The sequence below is a fragment of the Mesoplodon mirus genome, assembly GCF_964341445.2.
Source record: "Mesoplodon mirus genome assembly, chromosome: 4".
NCBI lineage: Eukaryota > Metazoa > Chordata > Mammalia > Artiodactyla > Ziphiidae > Mesoplodon > Mesoplodon mirus.
The window spans coordinates 101,454,176-101,476,269 of record NC_138979.1 but is presented as its reverse complement, the minus strand read 5'-3'; the positions used below and the strand labels follow the sequence as shown (position 1 = coordinate 101,476,269).

Sequence of the window (22,094 nt, the reverse complement as noted above, 5' to 3'; positions counted from 1 at the left end):
CATACACAGTGCCAGAAAGTAAGGAAGGGCTCCCCCACAAAAAAGGAAAAAAGATAGGAGCATGTCAAAAGGACACAGAAGTGACCTGAAAGAGCTTCCAGTGGCCAGAGCGGGAAGAATTTGATCAAACAAAATAAATAATAATAGCATTATATTATAACCTGAAGAATAGAATAAATATCCATGAGTCCATACTGATATAAATAAATTATTAAATAAGTAAACAAACAAATAAATGGGGGAGAAGGAACAATTCTTCCTCACAGAAGAATTCCAATTAATGATGTAGAAAAAATGAGGCAAATAGAAAATCACCATTAGAACACCACAGTAACAGTTGCTACAGGCAAGATCAATCAAATGTTAAAATCATTGAGTGAAACAGTAAAATCCAAATAAAGTATGGAGTTCAGCCAATAGTAATGTATCAATGTTGGCTCAATAGCTGTGACAAATGTATATGTAAGATGTTAACAATAGGGGGAAATGGGTATATGGGAACCCTATGTACTATTTTTGCAATCTTCCTGTAAATTTAAAACTATTCTTAAATATTTGTGGAATACTACAAAGACAAAATTCCAATTCTCAATTACAATGAGAAAAAAATAGTAACCTTGCAGTGTGAAACCTGGCAGACAGCACCTTAACCAAATGATCAAGGTTAATATCACCAGTAATAAGACATGTCAATATCACGTACCCCTGATAAAGGATGTGCTGAGGACATTGTCTCTGTGATATTTTTCTCAAAAATTTATAACCTCAATCTAATAATGAGAAAACATCAGACAAACCTAAATTGAGGGACAGTTTACAAATTTCCTGATCTGTAATACTTAAAAGTCAAGGTCATGAAAGACAAGGAAGGATTGAAGAACTATCAGAGATTAGAGGAGACTAAAAGAGACATGACAGCTAAATGCAATGTAGGAGCCTAGATCAGATCCTGGAACAGAAAAAGGATATTAGTGGAAAACTGCTGATATCAAGATTAGGTCTATGTTTAGTTAATAGTATGTACCAATGTTAATTTCCCAGTTTTGATAAATGTACCATGGCTACATGCCAACATTAGAGGAACCTAGGAAAAGGGTATATAGGAATTCTTATATAGGTGTATAGGAAGGGTGTAAGGAATATAGATTAGTGCTATCTTTGCAACTCTTCTGTAAGCCTAAAATTATTTTGTATTTAATTTTAAAAGTAAAAGCTGTATGTAAATAATACACAAATTAGCTCTCTTCTGCTTCTTATGGCTGAAGGAAAGTCCTGTTAAGTCTTAATACTCTGTGTGGTATAACTTAACAAACACAATCACTATGTATGAAATCTTCCCTTCAGGAAGACAAATACTATTAGATCATAAACTCCTTGAGAGCAGGGTCCATATTTTATTCATCCTGCATCCTTGATGCCTGGCACATAGTAAGTACTTAATAAATGCCTATTGAACTGAACTATGCTATATAGATGCATATATAGATGTATATTACATATACACATGATTACACACACAGATACATATGCATATATCAAGGTAAGGGGGAAGCAAAAGATTACAACCATAAAGACATGTGTTCCTGAAACTGAAGAGCCAAATTCAAAAATAAAACATCCCATGAATTAATTGAGCATGTTGTATAAGCTCAGATGCTATAAACACATCAGTCTTTTCCTCTCTGATAAGCTTTTGGGCTATTTGACAGAACAGGTTTACCTTTGCCACCTGGTAACAGGATGGCAATAATAGCAGTGGCTGACAGCCTCTCCACTTTTCTCCAATGAGACACCTTCCACAAAATGTTCAGAGTTCCCTGCATAACCATAAAAGAGAGTCTCTTGACGGTTTCTGTCAGCTGACAGCAGCATGGAATGACTGAAAAGGGAAATCATACAGTGGGAAATAAGAGACTGCCTTTTTGCACACCCACTTTGTCTCCCACCCAGCATGAATAAGAGAATAGGGACTAAAAGAGGGAAATGAGTACAGGACTGAATATTCTACCCAATTTTTCAATGATAGATAGAAAGGGCAGATGGTAGGTGGATAAGAGGTGTTTTAATCTTTTTTTTTCTAGATCCTTTTCTTTGTGTGTGTCTGAATATATATGTGTGTGAGAAAAAGAAAGAGAGAGAGATACAGAGAAAGGGGGGAGACTGGGATCCATTTCTGAATGTGTGTAAGAGGCCATATGCAGCCACAGTTACACACAGACACTTAGAGGTGTAGATAGAATTGGAGACAAAACTGCCTGCCTGCCAATTCTTCTAAATAAATATGTTCACAGATTTCATAGCATTAATGAACTGAAAAATAACCACATATTGAAGCTGGATGCAGCTGACTACACTAAGTTTGAGAATATTTTAAGTGAATATTAAACTAATAATAGGGACTTCCCTGGCGGTCCAGTGGTCAAGACTCCACGCTTCCACTGCAGGGGGCAAGGGTTCCATCCCTGGTGGGGGAACTGAGATCCTGCGTACCACGCCGTGCGGCCAGAAAAATAAAAATAAAATAAAAAGGAAGTCTTCATTTAAAATAAACAAATAATCTAATAATAGAAATTAGAGAGGCCAAGTTCTCAAAGATGCTTGAGTAAGCAGCCAGTTAACATAATAGAGGAGGAGTACATAGTTTGGATATCAGATGTTAGATTCATGGGTATTCATCATAACTTTATAATTTCAATATAAAATATATATGTCTTGTGAGTCAAAATGTATGTCCTGGGAGTATGGTAAAAAGATAATAGGAAAAAAATTTAATTGGTTTATAAGCAACTACAAATTTTTAAATTTAAAAAGTTGAGGCACAAGCTACAGTTATGACACATGAGTAAGGATGCTCAGAGTTGACTGATACGATGTCTGCAGCATTGTTGTGATAGCTTTGACACATTCCTGAGCTGGGCTGAGAAATATTTATCGTGATGTGCACAAACCTGTGCAGTGTTGAATTTTAATAGTAATTTTAGTAATAAAGATGTTTTTGTTACTGTGGACTACAAATAACAGATGGTTGATCAAGACAGACAAAAACTAGCCCAAACCCTTCTAATGGCCCAACTAAGAGAGAGTGGCAGGGATAAACTCCAGCTCAAGTCAGACTCCACAGCCCATGTTTTTTCCACTATATCATATCCTTTCAAAGTGCTAGTGCCAGTAAAGCTCTAACTAAACATCATCCCAGAGAAACTTAGCTGAAAGTCAGCCTTATGAGAGAAATGAAAGTGCCACTGGACACACTGATTCTAAAAGTTATAGAAAGGCAAAGTAGCAAGAATAGCCAAGGCCCTTGTGAAGAACCAGAAAAGAGAATTTAATCTCCTGGATATAAAGACACAGTATAAAGCTTTAGGAATTAAGACAGTGTGGTGTTGGTGCAAGGATAGACAAATAGAATGGAATACAGAGCTCATGCATTGATCAACATTTGATTTTAACAAAGGTGCTACCTTCAGAGCAGTGCAGAAAGAACAGTCTTTTCAATAAATGATGCTTGAATCTTGGGGAGAAAAAAAGAAACTTAACCTTTAACTCATACCATACATAAAAATCAATTCAAGGTGGATTGCAGCTCTAAACTTCAAAGTCAAAAAATGTTTCTAGAGAATAATACAGAACATTTTCATGATTTTGGTGTAAGGAAACACCAAAAACAAGACACATAAATTTAAAAGTTGATAAATTTGACTCAAATTAAAATTAAGAACTTCTGTTCATCAAAAGACATTATTGGCATAGAGTTTCTTGTAGTAATCTCTCATGATCTTTTGTATTTCTGCAGTGTCAGTTGTTACTTCTCCTTTTTCATTTCTAATTCTATTGATTTGAGTCTTCTCCCTTTTTTTCTTGATGAGTCTGGCTAATGGTTTATCAATTTTGTGTATCTTCTCAAAGAACCAGCTTTTAGTTTTATTGATCTTTGCTATCGTTTCCTTCACTTCTTTTTCATTTATTTCTGATCTGATCTTTATGATTTCTTTCCTTCTGCTAACTGGGGGTTTTTTGTTCTTCTTTCTCTAATTGCTTTAGGTGCAGGGTCAGGTTGTTTACTCGAGATGTTTCCTGTTTCTTAAGGTGGGATTGTATTGCTATAAACTTCCCCCTTAGAACTGCTTTTGCTGCGTCCCATAGGTTTTGGGTCGTTGTGTCTCCATTGTCATTTGTTTCTAGGTATTTTTTTATTTCCTCTTTGATTTCTTCAGTGATCACTTCATTATTGAGTAGTGTATTGTTTAGCCTCCTTGTGTTTGTATTTTTTACAGATCTTTTCCTATAATTGATGTCTAGTCTCATAACATTGTGGTCAGAAAAGATACTTGATACAATTTCAATTTTTTTAAATTGACCAAGGCTTGATTTGTGACCCAAGATATGATCTATCCTGGAGAATGTTCCATGAGCACTTGAGAAAAATGTGTATTCTGTTATTTTTGGATGGAATGTCCTATAAATATCAATTAAGTCCATCTTGTTTAATGTATCATTTAAAGCTTGTGTTTCCTTATTTATTTTCATTTTGGATGATCTGTCCATTGGTGAAAGTGGGGTGTTAAAGTCCCCTACTATGAGTGTGTTACTGTCGATTTCCCCTTTCATGGCTGTTAGTATTTGCCTTATGTATTGAGGTGCTCCTATGTTGGGTGCATAAATATTTACAATTGTTATATCTTCTCTTGGATCGATCCCTTTATCATTATGTAGTGTCCTTCTTTGTCTCTTCTAATAGTCTTTATTTTAAAGTCTATTTTGTCTGATATAAGAATTGCTACTCCAGCTTTCTTTTGATTTCCATTTGCATGGAATATCTTTTTCAATCTTACTTTCAATCTGTATGTGTCTCTAGGTGTGAAGTGGGTCTCTTGTAGACAGCATATATATGGGTCTTGTTTTTGTATCCATTCAGCCAATCTGTGTCTTTTGGTGGGAGCATTTAGTCCATTTACATTTAAGGTAATTATTGATATGTATGTTCCTATTCCCATTTCCTTAATTGTTTTGGGTTTGTTATTGTACGTATTTTCCTTCTCTTGTGTTTCTTGCCTAGAGAAGTTCCAAAAATCCTCAACAAAATACTAGCAAACAGAATCCAACAGCACATTAAAAGGATCATACCCCATGATCAAGTGGGGTTTATTGCAGGAATGCAAGGATTCTTCAATATACGCAAATCAATCAATGTGATACACCATATTAACAAACTGAAGAAGAAAAACCATATGATCATCTCAATAGATGCAGAGAAAGCTTTCGACAAAATTCAACACCCATTTATGATAAAAACCCTGCAGAAAGTAGGCATAGAGGGAACTTTCCTCAACATAATAAAGGCCATATATGACAAACCCACAGCCAGCATCGTCCTCAATGGTGAAAAACTGAAACCATTTCCACTAAGATCAGGAACAAGACAAGGCTGCCCACTCTCACCACTCTTATTCAACATAGTTTTTGAAGTTTTAGCCACAGCAATCAGAGAAGAAAAGGAAATAAAAGGAATCCAAATCGGAAAAGAAGAAGTAAAGCTGTCACTGTTTGTAGATGACATGATACTATACATAGAGAATCCTAAAGATGCTACCAGAAAACTACTAGAGCTAATCAATGAATGTGGTAAAGTTGCAGGATACAAAATTAATGCACAGAAATCTCTAGCATTCCTGTACACTAATGATGAAAAATCTGAAAGTGAAATCAAGAAAACACCCCCATTTACCATTGCAACAAAAAGAATAAAATATCTAGGAATAAACCTACCTAAGAAGACAAAAGACCTGTATGCAGAAAATTATAAGACACTGATGAAAGAAATTAAAGATGTTACAAATAGATGGAGAGGTATACCATGCTCCTGGATTGGAAGAATCAATATTGTGAAAATGACTCTACTACCGAAAGCAATCTACAGATTCAATGCAATCCCTATCAAACTACCACTGGCATTTTTCACAGAACTAGAACAAAAAATTTCAAAATTTGTTTGGAAAAACAAAAGACCCTGAATAGCCAAAGCAATCTTGAGAACGAAAAACGGAGCTGGAGGAAGCAGGCTCCCTGACTTCAGACTATACTACAAAGCTACAGTAATCAAGACAGTGTGGTACTGGCACAAAAACAGAAAGATAGATCAATGGAACAGGATAGAAAGCCCAGAGATAAACCCACGCACATATGGTCAACTTATCTTTGATAAAGGAGGCAGGAATGTACAGTGGAGAAAGGACAGCCTCTTCAATAAGTGGTGCTGGGAAAACTGGACAGGGACATGTAAAAGTATGAGATTAGATCATTCCCTAACACCATACACAAAAATAAGCTCAAAATGGATTAAAGACCTAAATGTAAGGCCAGAAACTATCAAACTCTTAGAGGAAAACATAGGCAGAACACTCTACGACATAAATCACAGCAAGATCCTTTTGGACCCACCTCCTAGAGAAATGGAAATAAAAACACAGATAAACAAATGGGACCTAATGAAACTTCAAAGCTTTTGCACAGCAAAGGAAACCATAAACAAGACCAAAAGACAACCCTCAGAATGGGAGAAAATATTTGCAAATGAAGCAACTGACAAAGGATTAATCTCCAAAATTTATAAGCAGCTCATGCAGCTCAATAGCAAAAAAACAAACAACCCAATCCAAAAATGGGCAGAAGACTTAAATAGGCATTTCTCCAAAGAAGATATACAGATTGCCAACAAACACATGAAGGAATGCTCAACATCATTAATCATTAGAGAAATGCAAATCAAAACTACAATGAGATATCATCTCACACCAGTCAGAATGGCCATCATCAAGAAATCTAGAAACAATAAATGCTGGAGAGGGTGTGGAGAAAAGGGAACACTCTTGCACTGCTGGTGGGAATGTGAATTGGTACAGCCACTATGGAGAACAGTATGGAGGTTCCTTAAAAAACTACAAATAGAACTACCATATGACCCAGCAATCCCACTACTAGGCATATACCCTGAGAAAACCATAATTCAAAAAGAGACATGTACCAAAATGTTCATTGCAGCTCTATTCACAATAGCCTAGAGATGGAAACAACCCAAGTGTCCATCATCGGATGAATAGATAAAGAAGATGTGGCACACATATACAATGGAATATTACTCAGCCATAAAAAGAAACGAAACTGAGCTATTTGTAATGAGGTGGATAGACCTAGAGTCTGTCATACAGAGTGAAGTAAGTCAGAAAGAGAAAGACAAATACTGTATGCTAACACATATATATGGAATTTAAGCAAAAGAAATGTCATGAAGAACTTAGGGGTAAAACAGGAATAGAGACACAGACCTACTGGGGGTGGGCTTGGGGATATGGGGGGGGGCTGTGACGGGGCCGGGGAGAGGCATGGACGTGTGTACACTGCCGGGCGTGGGGTGGATGGTTGGTGGGGGGTGGCCGCGTGGCGCGGGGGAATTGGCTCGGTGCTTTGTGGCCGCCTGGAGGGGTGGGATGGGGAGGGTGGGAGGGAGGGAGACGCAGGAGGGAGGGGATGTGGGAACAGATGTATATGTATGACTGATTCACTTTGTTGTAAAGCAGAGACTAATAAAAAAAAAGGAAAAAAAAAGACATTATTAAGAGAATGAAAAAACAATCGGCAAAAAGAAAAAGAACTTTACAATGTATATAACTGACAGAGGGCTTGTATCCAGAGTACATAAAGGACTACTAGAAATCAATAAGAAAATGGTAAACAATCCAGTTGAAAAGTATGCAGGAGATTTGAGCAGGCATTTCACAAAAGAGGATATCAAATAGCCAATAAACATATTAAATTTGCCCAACCTCATTAGTAATCAGGGAAATGCAAATTAAAACTGCAAATGGATAATACTACATATTCACCAGAATAGCTAAACTTAAATAGACTGACCATAACAACTGTTGGCAAGGAGGTGAAGCTCTAAGAACTCTCGTACTCTGTTGGCAGAAGTGATACAACCACAATTTGACTTTACTAAAGTTAAGGACATATCCAAGGACCCAGCAATTCAACACTCTGATACCCAATAGAAATGTGTGCACATATATACCAAAGAGACATGTACATAAATGTTCATGCAAGTATTATTTCTAACCTCTCCAAACTGGAAACAACCCAAATATGGCATCAGCAGTGGAATGGATAAAAATGTAATGTGATATATTTGTACAATGGAATGATATACAGCAAATGAAAACGAACAGACTATACCTATGTTAAGGATAAATCTCACAAACATAAGGATGAGTAAAAGAAACTAGATACCAAAGAATACATAATGTGTTATTCCATTTGTAGAAAGTTTGAAAAAAACAGGCAAGACTGAACAACAGTGTTTTAGAGCACATGCTTAGAGAAGTCAAGAAAATGGTTACCTTTGGGAGAACAAAGGAGATAGTAACTGAGAGAGAGTTGCTGGTGATGTTCTTTTTCTTGAGCTGGGCAGTGGTTACATGGGTGTTTATTTTGGGATAATTTGCTGAGCTATTCATTCTTGTATTGTGCACTTTGCTAAATGAGAGTTCTATTTCACAACAAAAAAGGTTTTTAAAAAAAGCAGGATCTGGGCTTCCCTGGTGGTGCAGTGGTTGAGAGTCAGCCTGCCGATGCAGGGGACACAGGTTCATGCCCCGGTCCAGAAAGATCCCACACGCCGCGGAGCGGCTAGGCCCGTGAGCCATGGCCGCTAAGCCTGCGCGTCCCGAGCCTGTGCTCCGCAACGGGAGAAGCCACAACGGTGAGAGGCCCGCGTACCGCAAAAAAAAAAAAAAAAAAAGCAGGATCTTTTTAATCCCTGTTATATTCCATAGAGGGGAGAAAAGTATTGACCACTTATATGTTAGGTTTGGTGCTCCTTTTCTGAAGCCAAGAGAAGAATGGCATACAAAGATGCATGTCATGATTCCTGCCCTTAAGAAGCTTATAATCTTATAAGGATGAGAGATACATAAAGTATTACAAGGTAGGATTAAGTGAGCAGCAAATAAAGATACCATTCTGCTATTTGCATTGGTTGGGTTCCTACTAAATGTTATATTATCTAAAAAGTGCATTATAAAAGTGATTGTCTCCACTCCTAGGTATATAATTGAAAAACATTAAGTTGAAAAGATACATGTACCCCAGTGTTCATAGCAGCATTATTTACAATTGCCAAGATAGGGAAGCAATCTAAGTGTCCATCAACAGATGAATGGACAAAGAGGATGTGGTATATATATGTATGTATATACATACCCACACACAATGGAATACTACTCAGCCATAGAAAAGAATGAAATTTTGCCATTTGCAGCAACATGGATGGACTTGGAGGGTATTATGCTAAGTGAAATAAGTCAGACAGAGAAAGACAAATACTGTATGATACCACTTCTATGTGGTATCTAAAAAATACAACAAACTAGTGAATATAACAAAAAAGAAGCAGACTCACAGATATAGAGAACAAACTAGTGGTTACCAGTGGGGAGAGGGAAGGGAGAAGGGGCTATATAGGGGTAGGGGATTAAGAGGTACAAACTATTATGTATAAAATAAGCTACAAGGATGTATTGTACCATATGGGGAATATAGCCAATATTTTATAATACCTATAAATGGAGTAAAACCTTTAAAAATTATGAATCACTATATTGTATACCTGTAACTTATATAATATTGTACATCAACTATATTTCAATAAAAAATTTTAAGTGATTGTCTCAATGGGAAGAATTGAGATATAACAAAGAAAAATAAGTTATTTTTCTTCAGTATTTTCAGCAATGAAGATATTTTTGTTATTGTGGCCTAAAAATAACAGATTGGTTGATCAAAACAGACAAAAACAAGCCTGAACCTTTCTCATGGCCCTTTAACTTCACACACTGAAGCTTTTCCATTTCTGTTTTCATCTTTGGCCCTGAAATTTTCCAAGCACTTATGTTCCAGAAAGATAATTTTTAAAATCTTATTAACATTTACTCTAATGATATGAAATCCAGCAACTCTAATGACATTGCATATCTTTTCAAAGAATTTATTACCCTTGACTTTTGCATAAGTCATGGCCTTTATTTTCCTAGCTCTACACAATATTATCATTAACCAGGACTTCTTATACACACTGTTATCACTTTTATTACCCTTTGTAATGAAAGATATGAGACACAAATGAAATAAGATGCAAAATAAATTCCAGCCCAGTTCACAAAATGAGCCGCCAGCCATTATTCAGCCTTACGTTTCCATAGCAACAAGCAGCAACAGTTCCATGGCACCATGATGTTATAGAACCTTCAACCAGTCTAGGCACTGCAATTCACGTTCTCTATGTATTTAATTGCATCCAGTTTGCAATATGAAAACCAACTGTAGGTGAAATGCCTGTGTATGTAAGTTGCTATGGAAATATGGAGAGGGAAATGTTTAATTCCTTCTTGGAGGGAAACTGAAGTTCAGGGAAGGTTTCACATTTGATCTGTGTTTTAAGTAAAGAGAAGGTTCCACAGGTGTTGAAGAGGGGGAGGCACCTCCAGGTCAGGATGCAGTGTGAACAAAGCCAGGAAACACTGCTGCGAAAGCCCAGAGAACAGAAATTAAATTGCATGGTTGAAATAGGGTTTTTTGAAAGTGAGTCTTCAAAATCTTTTAAAACACTGCAGATGTATATCCATCTCACTGTGTAGAACTAGTATATCTTACTTGCTCAGAACAGAAGCTGTTGCTCCTCAGTCACTTCTCAATGACATATTTAGATGATTTCACTCCAGCTAATCTGCATTCATTTTCTTCCTGTTAGACACGTTCCCCCTTTATAAAAATGACTATAATTCACAAAAGGCACTGGCAGTCTCTGATAAAAATATATCTCTATGGACAGGCTTTAGAGTCATTTGGCAACATGACTAAGCAGGATATCTCGGTCCTGATCCTTCAAGGAGCATGGCCTTCAAGGAGCTCCGTGATCCTGCTTAAGTCACTGAACCTGTTTTGACCTCAACTTTATTTACCTGTAAAACAAGATGATCTCCAAGATCCCTTCTATTATAATGGTCCTTTCAGATGGTGAACCATAAGCTAATCAGCAACCTAATGTCCTAATCTGATGCTAGGAGATCTGCCTCAGATACCTGGCACAAAACAGATATTAAAGTATTTGCTTCCTAAGAAATGGGCTTTCAGATAGAGTTCCTCAGACAACGCTAAAGCAAGGGAAAGAACCTCAATCTAGGTACGTGACAAACTATACTATAATGCTCATCTGTCATTAAAGTTTAGTTCAATTAGATTCAGAAATCTCTATACTTGACCAATGCTATGCTTTTTTTAAAAAATTGTAGTAAAATATGCATAACATGAAGTTCACCTTTTTAACCATTTTTAAGTGAACAATTCAGTGGCATGATGTACATTATCAATGTTGAATAACCTTCACAGCTAGTTATTAATGCTATGCTTTCGTGTTTTGCTTTCTCCCCCAGGGTTTCCTTAGAAAATATTATTTTAATTACATTGTCTCTTTCTCTTAGCTGAATTAAAAGGTAAAGGACATTTCACGCCTCTATCACAGTGGTTCTCAAATTGGGGACCATCTTCCCTGCTCAGGGGATATTTGGCGGTGTCTGGAGACATTTTTGGTTGTCACAACTGAGGGGATGCTATTGACATCTAGCAGGTACAGGCTAGGAATACTGCTAAACATCCCACAGTGCACAGGACAGCCCCACACACAGACTTAACTGTCCCAAAATGTCATTAGGGTCAGTTTTAAGAATCCTTACTCTTTTAAAATTTTTAAAAATTTAAAGTTTTTAAATTTCAGAATCAATATGGGACTCAATGTCTCTCACTCTCAGCAATGGAGATGCGTGGCAGCAGCAAGATTGGGGAAGTTTTGAAACCTAACGAAAAACAGCAAGGCTTGGGCAGGTAAAGTGTGGAAACCAAATAAGGATAAGCTGTGAACATTTCCGTGTGGTGATGCCCTCACTGCTCTGCTCTCTGATTCTGTGGTAATGGTCGTTTAATAACCCTTCCTGTAGTACAAGGTTTATCAGTGGTACAAGTATAATATTTAAAAGGCCAGCCCAAAAGGCAAGAGGTCTAAACTGAGAAAGGCAGTGTTTAATTACTTCTTCCTTTGGGATGAGTTCTTTCTAAGAGGCAATCTCTCCTTGAAATCTGGCTTCTATTGCACCTTGATTACTCCCATCTCATCTCATCCTTAATTTACTGGAGATATGTCTGGCTCTGATTTTAACTTGTTTGAGATCTTTTTTCAAAGAGGACTACTAGCTTGGTTAAACCCAGCTGAGCTCCCTACCAGAAAAAGTAAGTAGTAGTTCCTTTTATAACCTCACTGCATTCTAATATGTTTTCATGAATTGGAAATAAAGGGATAGAATTGCAGCTTGTCTGGCAATTGCAGATAACCCTAGAAGACTGTCACATCAGTGATCATCATCCTTCATGTGTGCCAAAGAACAACAACAACGAAAACGATGAGAACAATTGGCTTATTAGAAAAATTTAGCAGTGTTGTAAACGAAACATAATTAGAAAGGTAAATTTGCTATAGTAAAGAATATGCATTGTAAACAGCTTTCAATAGTATTATATGACCTGTTTTTAGAATTTATATCCCTGTTCTCTTTTAGAAAAGATATGATTTAAAGTAATCTAACCTCTGGAGTTTATAGCTCTACTTTGGCCACCGTGTACACTGTCAGTTCAGTTCATCCACATTTCCTTTAAGAGTGATCTGTTAGATCAGTTTTTAAATTTCAGGACTTTGACTACTCATTTAAAGAGCATAAATCATTTTGACCCTAGGTAGGAATACATTAGAAATTAACTGAACTGTCCTAGGACACAAATATAGGGAAATGGCCAAGTTGTTAGGTTCTGCATTTGATGTTTTATGAAGGCCCAAATGATTGTTGTTGGGAAAAGATCACAGATTTTGACCCAAAGAGAAGTGATTAGCTCATGGAATGATGTTAAAAACAGAGGTAACTAGAGCAGCATTTCCTAAGGTATGCTCCATGGGACATTAATTCCAAGGAAGTTGGCAATTCATATGGCCAAAAAAAGAGGAGGATTTTTAAACCAAGACCCAAATTAATTAGTAGGTTCAGTAAGTGAAAATGTCAGTTTTCGAAGAGGTAGGCATCAGTTAAAATGATTTTTTTTAATTTATTTATTTACATTTATTTTTGGCTGTGTTGGGTCTTCATTTCTGTGCGAGGGCCTTCTCTAGTTGTGGCAAGGGGGGGCCACTCTTCATTGCGGTGCGCGGGCCTCTCACTGTCGCGGCCTCTCTTGTTGCGGAGCACAGGCTCCAGACGCGCAGGCTCAGTAGTTGTGGCTCACGGGCCCAGTCGCTCCACGGCATGTGGGATCTTCCCAGACCAGGGCTCGAACCGTGTCCCCTGAATTAGCAGGCAGATTCTCAACCACTGCACCACCAGGGAAGCCCGTGCATCACCAGGGAAGCCCGTGTGCCACCAGGGAAGCCCAGTTAAAATGATTTTTAAACATAGTTCCCTGATTTTTTTTTTACTCAAGAGAGCATTAAGTAATCACTGGATATTACCCACACTGTTTTTTTAGCCGCCTGCTCCTGGTGATCTTTCTCCTGGAAAGCAGAGCTAGAGATTGACCCCACATTTTCCTTAAGACATGACCTGGTCACTGCAGCCTCCCGGGTGACCTGCCTTCATCTCTTTTAATCAAGATTGACAGTGAAGACATCCAACCACTACTTCTTCCTTCTCATCTGGAGCACTAAAAGATAGGTTTCCTCTCTTCTCTACTAGAAATATTATAAAGTGGTAAGCATGCAAACATTTTTGTAACATTATAGTACATCTGATATATTATTTCCTTCCCTTTGATATAATTTATATACATTATTTTGTGGAAGAAGAACAACCTAAGCCTAAGCTAATACAATATTTTCCCAGTGACAGCTTAGCTCATCAAATGACAGTTTATGATGTCTAAATACTCACAGGCATATGGCTACAGTCTTATCTTGTTATTCAACACATGCAAAATTAATAGGTTTCCTTGTACATGAATGTTTATAGCAGCATTATTTGTAAATAATAAATTAAAAATAATGAAGTACTGATGCAGGCTACAAACATGTATGAACCTCAAACCTTATGTTAAGAAGACAGCTAAGAAAGAAGACAGCTAGGACTTCCCGGGTGGCACAGTGGTTAAGAATCCGCCTGCCATTGCAGGGGACACAGGTTCGAGCCCTGGTCTGGGAAGATCCCACATGTCGCGGACCAACTAAGCCCGTGCACCACAACTACTGAGCCTGTGCTCTAGAGCCCGCAAGCCACAACTACTGAGCCCACGCATCGCAGCTACCAAAGCCCGCGCGCCTAGAGCCCGTGTTCTGCAACAAGAGAAGCCACCGCAATGAGAAGCCTGCGCACCGCAACAGAGAGTAGCCTCCACTCGCTGCAACTAGATAAAGCCCACATGCAGCAATGAAGACCCAACACAGCCAAAAAAATTTTTAAAAAGAAGACAGCTAAGTGAACCTTAGGCTAAATGAAAGAAGACAGTCACAAAGGACCACATACTGTATGAGTCCCTCTATATGAAATGCCCAGAAAAGGCAAACCTGTAGAAAAAGAAAATAAGCCTAGACCTTGTGAGGCAGGAGGATGGGGAGTGACGTCTTATGGGTTTCTTTTGAGATTATGAAAATGATCTGAAATTAGTGGTGATGATCGCAAAACTCTGAAAATACACCAAAATCATTGAATTATACATTTTAAATGGGTGAACTTTATGGTAAGTAAATTGTATCTCAATGAAACTGTTTAAAAAGTTAATAGGTTTCTTTATTATAAAACTTCTCATGGGCTGCCCTGGTGGCGCAATGGTTGAGAGTCCGCCTGCCGGTGCAGGGGACACGGGTTCGCGCTCTGGTCTGGGAAGATCCCACATGCCGCGGAGCGGCTGGGCCCGTGAGCCATGGCTGCTGAGCCTGCACATCCGGAGCCTGTGCTCCACAACGGGAGAGGCCACAACAGTGAGAGGCCCGTGTACCACAAAAAAAAAAAAAAAAAAAAAAAATTCTCAGGACTTTAATAACTTGATGTAATTTGTGAATCTTCAAGAGGAAGGTTGAGAATGAAGTGCTTACCAAAATGATTTGCCCCATGGACCCATGCTCCCCACCCCCATCTACTTTTTGAGCATTCCCATGGAATTGGTGTTTCTATGCATCCATTAAGAAAACTCTAATCTAGGACATATAAACAATCTTTAAAGAAGTTCTAAGCAAGAGGTAAATACTTGATAATCCTTGGATAACTATTTGAAGGAATAATTCAATGGATTTAGGTGAGATGGGCCAGGTCTTGCTACTTTACCCAAAGTTATATGTAAATAATACTATAGCTAAGACATATATTCTACACTTGATCTTACCCCAAGGGCAGAGAAGCAATAAAACATTTATTCTAACAAGCAGTGTTTCAAGTTAGTAAATTCTTAGACTTAATTTGCTCCCATTCAAAAATTACCCCTCAGTGGAAGAGGAAAAGGAAGAAAGGCAGTGGAGAGAGGTCTCCTGCTGCAAGCACGATGGAGAACTGGCCATCAAATCTTGCTCGTATAGGTCCTGCGTGGGGAATAAAAGGCAGATGCGAGGAGCACCAGGCATAATGAAACTTTCCAGGTGCTACCTACTATTCCCCTCCTGGACTAAGGGAATTTTTTGTCTTGTTAACTAAGCTAGCTGACTAAACCAGAAAACTTGTTTCCTTTTCCTGTGGAATTCATTTCTCAAAGTCTCAGTCAACCATCCCTAATATTTCCTAGAAGTGAAGAACAGCCTGGATAGATGTTTCCTCCAAAGCAGCCTCCCAGAGAGTGAAAAAAAAAGAAGAAGAAATAAGGGGGCACAGGGATGAATCACACTTTATGAGTTCATTATCAGAAGAAAATTTTAGTACTTTTTCTTATGTATCTCTTACACACTGGCAGGAAGAGGTGAAAGGTATGACATGGTATTCAGTCAAGAAAATTGATTCCATTATGATAGAGGATAAAGCCAGAGGAGTGAAAGTGAGATTCACAGCTTAAAACTGAAGACAACTACATCCCCATACAGCTCTTGCATAGATTTGAGAAAACAGAAAGATCTGAGGTTGTCAGGTGAAGATCTTCAAGGAGGTAGTGACGTGATGTGCAGTTTTTCTCTACAGCTGAAAAGATTTCTGCAGCTATAAAAATGGCTATAAGTTAATTTACAAAGAAACTTCTGACCATTTCTCCAGGGTTCCCTATTTCAGTGAATGGCCCAGGAGTGATCCAGTTGCCGAAATTAAAAACTGTTTCCCTGACTCTATCATTTCTCACCTGAATTATCGCAACAGTCTCCTAACTGGCCCTCTGTATATCGTCTATATACTTGAGGCACAATCACACTTGGCTGGAAAAGTCTTTCTAAATCATAAATCTGATTGCATCATTCTCTCTTAAAACTTTTTCATGGCTTCTTATTACTCTTAGGTAAAAATCCAGACCCCTTAATATGAACTTCTCCATAATCTGGCCCTCACTTATCTCTTCATCTTCATCTCTTGCCACTTCTCTTTCTAGTCTCTACACCAGGGGATACAAAGTGGAGTGAGTGTACAAGACCATCCTTTGGGTGTAGGATGAAAATATTTGAACTTCTACAGATTGAGAAGCAGGAACAGAAGCTGAAGAAATAGCATACATTAAGAGTCTGGAGTGAGCCAAGCCATAACTACGTGCCAGTAGAAGTTTAGAGGAAGCAAACACTCTGAGGAAGAAGGGACTATTAGGGAAATATGGGGAAAAGAAAGATAGAGGCACCAGAAAGAGAAGGTGGTTCCCAGAGCTCTATTCCTGATAGATGCACTTCTGGTTCTACTTCCAATCTATATACATCCTTATAATACACCCTCCTTTTCCTTGAGAGAAGGGTCTTATTTATATTTTTAAAATGTCTTGGAAGAGTGGTATTTGTTCCACGCAACCATAAGAATCTACCTAAAAAACTTGGTGTCCATCTATAGGGATTGGTTAAAGAAAATAAAATATATCTTTCTATGCATTTACCAAAAGTGAATATGTAGGTCCTCTGCTTCTTTGCACCTGACTTGCATCCTGTGGTTCTGGAATAGCAGGGGAAGATGAGGTCCTTGGACATCGTGGAGCTGGCAGAGCCGGAGGAGGCGGAGGTGATGGAGCCCGAGGAGGACTTCGAGCAGTTCCTGCTCCCGGTCATCAACGAAATGCGCGAGGACATCGCAGCGCTCAACCGCGAGCACGGGAGAGCCTACCTGCAGAACGGGAGCAAGCTGTGGGAGATGGACAGTATGCTCATCCAGATCAAGACGCAGGTGGAGGCCTCAGAGGAGAGCGCGCTCAACCATCTGCAGAATGCGGACAACGGAGTCAAGGGCAGAGGGACCAAATGGTGCAAGAAGGTGGAGGAGAAGGCCACGGAGATCGCAAAGATGGGAGAGATACTGGTGGAGCTGCTCTGGGGGATAGAGAAGAGCGAGTTGTCCTGAAGGACGGTCAGCGGTTTACAGCCAATGGATTCTGGTCAACTGATGGAGATTGGCTGACACCCTGGAGAAGCTGAAACCAGAGAGCCTTTTGTTTTCTCTTTTTTTCTCTGTCTACACTCTGTCCTCACTTATACCACGTTTCTGCTACGGTCTGTGGTTAATGACCTCAATGTGAGTTTTGACTGTTAAATGTTTTTCTTTGGGGAGGTAACTTTTATTTGGAAAATGCTCTCACAAGAATTAGGGCCTAGATTGTAAGCTCTTGCAGCAGTCACATTTGTTCCTGGGCTTTCGCTATTTCTAAATTTTTGAGGTGCTTTGCTCTTTCTTGTGTGACCAGATAGCTCCCTGGAACTTTGGGTCTGTGTGTAACAGATGAGACTCAGAGTTGGAGTTCTCCAGCTCTGAAGGTGCTGAAGGAGCTGCATTACTTCTAGAAGACAGCTCCATGAAGCGATTGCTAAAGAAGCTGAAGAAAGGATCAGACTTCAACTGGGAATGTGAATGGGGCTGATCTGGCTAGGACTGATGAATCAGAAGGGCTGCAGGATGGTATTGTATTTAGGGACTTTAATTTCTCTGTGAGAACAAAGGAGGAGAGATGTATTTTGTTCAAATTTTAAGTTTTATGCGGCACACTGCGGTAACCTGTCTGGTCATATTGTTTGGACAACCTAACTTAGCTTTATGTGACATGGAACCTAGAATAGGAGACAAGATAGATCTTGGTATTCTGTATCATTGATGTAATACCCTGATGCATTTCAGGGGATTCTGGACATAAAATGAAAGAGATATTTGCAAAGGCCCTTGAGGGTCTGGGGAAGAAAAGCAAGGGCTGTCTGTTTTGGACCCTAGACTGAACAGGGACGAGGTATCTTCAAGATTCATAAGTTGTCTAGCTGTAAGTTCATTTCAGTAGCAGACCTGACAAGTATTTGAGGTCAAAACACTACCGTGTGTTTAAAAAAAAATTTACCATGTTAATAAAAGTATTCATTTGCTTAAAAAGACAAGACTTAAAAAAAAAGTGAATATGTAGTGCTAATTTGATTAACATGGAAAGTTGCTTCCAAGGTATTTTTAAGTGAAAAAGCAGGTCACAAAAATTTTGTTTAATGTTTTGTGTGTGTATGTATGTAGACAGAAAAAAATCAGGAAAGATCTATACTAAAATGCTAGTAGTGGTTACATCTGGATGGGTGGAATTGTGGGCAATTTTCACTTTTTGTTTTTCCTTTCTGATTATCTGATTTGTTGTTGTTTTGAGCATGCATTACTTTCAGAAACATGAAGGTAAACTATTAAATTTTTTTCATTTCTATGAAGAGAAAATATTAAATTATTTCCACTCTTAAAAAAAAACAAGAAAAATTTAGACTTTTAGGATTTTCCTTATATGTGGTAGAGTGACTAAGGATGAACCAACTACATCCAGAGGGAATACGTCTTTTTCATTCATTCATTAAACATAATATATGTGAGACACAGCACTAGATGATGGAAAGATAAACGGGACAAAATTCTCATCTTTAAGGATCTCACAGTCTAACAAGATGATAAATATGTAAACTAATAGCTGTAATACAGGTATAATAAGTGTAATATCATGTAAGTTAGGTGTAGCAGGACACAAGGAAGAAATCGTTGGGGAAGAGACATTCAAACAGGATCACAGAAGGCTTAGAGAATGAGAAGGGAGTGCTTTCAAGGGAAGAGAATGAGAGGGGTGTGTGTTCAAGGCACGAAGGCATGAAATAGCACAGGGTACACAGGGCGTCATCTAATCACATATCATTTGACATAAGATACTTTGCTATGGAAATGAACAGATTTTCTTTAAAATACCAATGATTTTTTTTTTTTTTTTTTTTTTTTTTGCGGTACGCGGGCCTCTCACTGTTGTGGCCTCTCCCATTGCGGAGCACAGGCTCCGGACGTGCAGGCTCAGCGGCCATGGCTCACAGGCCCAGCCGCTCCGTGGCATGTGGGATCTTCCCGGACCAGGGCACGAACCCGTGTCCCCTGCCATGGCAGGCGGACTCTCAACCACTGCGCCACCAGGGAAGCCCAATACCAATGATTTTTAATATAGATTTTAAATAACCCTAATAATGCCCAGATGTCAAAAGAAAGAACATTTTGTACACTGATATAATGTTAATAAGAAAGTGTTCACAGACATATTTCAAAACATATTAGTATTTCAAAGTTACTATACTACTCTGCTGAAAAATGTGTTCTTTTGCAAACACTGGCTTCTGTTCTATCTTGGGATGTAATGTGCTACCTCTCCAAGATACTAACAAATCAAAATAGTACCTGAACAGGAACAGCGAGTGAGTTAAATCCATCATCATGTTTACTTGATATAGATCAGGGGACTGCACTGCTTAAAACAACACAAACAACATGCTGAAACTAACAGATTCAGTGAAAAATTATGTAGGTTTTAAAAAAAGCTTTTAGCTTCTACTTAAAGCTCAGACGATGGATAAACAAGGATCCCTTAAAGGGCACTATATGACACATGATTAGCTCTCCTCACAGCTGTGTCTTCTGCCTGAACATCAGTGCAAGAGGATTTATTGTGGTGCCATACTAGCATCAGCAGCAAGTACACTGTTTCAGGGAACCAAAATTAACAAATAAAGGTTTGGAAAATTACAGGATGATCACTTGAAATTAGCCCCACATAAAGTTCCACTATATTAAATGGGGCCATATTTAATTGGGTCATTACAGAACAATGTCTAGCAGAGAAAGCCACCAAGAGCTAGAAGATTAGATGAAATGCAGTACAAACAAAAAAAAATAGGGCAGAAACCTTGGGTTTTCTGCCAAGTCCAGAAAAAAATACATTGCAGCAGACTGTGCAGAGGCATGACCGTCTTTTCATTGGTTGCCAAGAATCTAAGTCTGGTTTTTAAAAATTACAAAGGAAATAGAAGCGAAATGTTAAGGAACAAGACCCACTATATTTTGGAAAGGTATGTGAGAAGTGGTGATTAATTAGTAAAAATATTTACTGAATTCCTACTATGTGTCTACTATCTACTGTGCTACCTGCTAAGAAGGGAGAAAATAAAAGTGACAAAATGTGTGCTTTTTGGAGTTCATAGCTAACTGGCCAGGCAAGATACACCAATGTGAAAGAATAGAGTAACAATGTAAGGTTAAATGATTATTGCCAAAGTGATGCAGTTTGTGGACAATTAGTGCATAATTCAGAAGAGAAAGACATGAGCTGAGCTGGAACTTGAAGATCTCAGAGCGAGAGAGAGAGAAGATTTATACCAGATCTTGAAGAAAGCTTGGATTCTAATCCAAGGTTGGTCTTTAACCATTAGAATGATTTTGAGCAAGTCACACTACTTCTCTGGATTTTCATCTTCAATTATAAACTGGAAATTTTAAATCAGGCAGTCTCTAAAATCTCTTCCTGTTCTAAAATTCCATAATTCCAGAAAAATTTTTTAAAAGGTGAAATGATTAAGAGAGTATTCAGAAAGTGTTTTAGACAAATCCAAAGAAACTGGGAAGAAAGAAGTGAGCAGTCATTGGAGAAGGGGAAGAAAGCCTAATGATGTGTGGTCAAAACAAAATCACAGCCTACTCCATACTATCAGTTCATATGGTCCTTCAGAAAAACACCTACTAAAAGTCTAGTAGGAGGCAGATATGTCACAGAAAAATAAACTGCTATGGTAGAAATCTAAAGAACATCGTGGAGGCACAATAAGATAGTGGTCATTTCTACTTGGGAGCAGCAAGGCATGGGAGGTGTCAAAAGGAGGTGTTTTAAAGGAGGTAGACTGAGTAGTTTCCTTGTTGGGTATTGGTAAAGGAAGAAGAGACAAAGATTCAGGAGGACATTTCTGTCTCTGCTGTATGCTCTGCAACTCCTCCTACCTGCAACACTATCTGGTACACAGCAGGCACTCAAATTATATTTAATTAATTAATTAGTCAATTTTAATTAATGCACATTTTATGATATAAAGCCTTGAACAAAGTAGGATTCCAATAACAAAGTGCCACAATAGTGAAGTTTAAAATTTTTCATTTAATTCCAGGTTCTTGGATTAGGAAGAATTAATATTGTTAAAATAGCCATACTGGGACTTCCCTGGTGGTGCAGTGATTAAGAATCTGCCTGCCGGGCTTCGCTGGTGGCACAGTGGTTGAGAGTCGACCTGCCGATGCAGGGGATACGGGTTCGTGCCCCGGTCCAGGAGGATCCCACATGCTGCGGAGCGGCTGGGCCCGTGAGCCATGGCCGCTGAGCCTGCTCGCCCGGAGCCTGTGCTCCACAACGGGAGAGGCCACAACAGTGAGAGGCCCGTGTACCGCAAAAAAAAAAAAAAAAAAAAAAAAACAAGAATCCGCCTGCCAACCCAGGGGACACGGGTTTGAGCTCTGGTCTGGAAGACTACACATGCCGTGGAGCAACTAAGCCCATGCACAACTACTGAGCCTGCACTCTACAGCCCGCAAGCCACAACTATGGAGCCC

General features: G+C 38.7%; 1 protein-coding gene across 1 annotated transcript; it reads left to right on the top strand.

Moving 5' to 3' along the window:
* The first annotated feature begins 17,153 nt into the window (after window positions 1-17,153).
* LOC309802072 (MORF4 family-associated protein 1-like) lies at window positions 17,154-17,908 on the top strand. The gene has a single exon (XM_082617309.1). The coding sequence runs from the start codon at window positions 17,196-17,198 to the stop codon at window positions 17,577-17,579; it is 384 nt and encodes a 127-aa protein (XP_082473435.1). The 5' UTR covers window positions 17,154-17,195; the 3' UTR covers window positions 17,580-17,908.
* The last annotated feature ends 4,186 nt before the right edge of the window (window positions 17,909-22,094 follow it).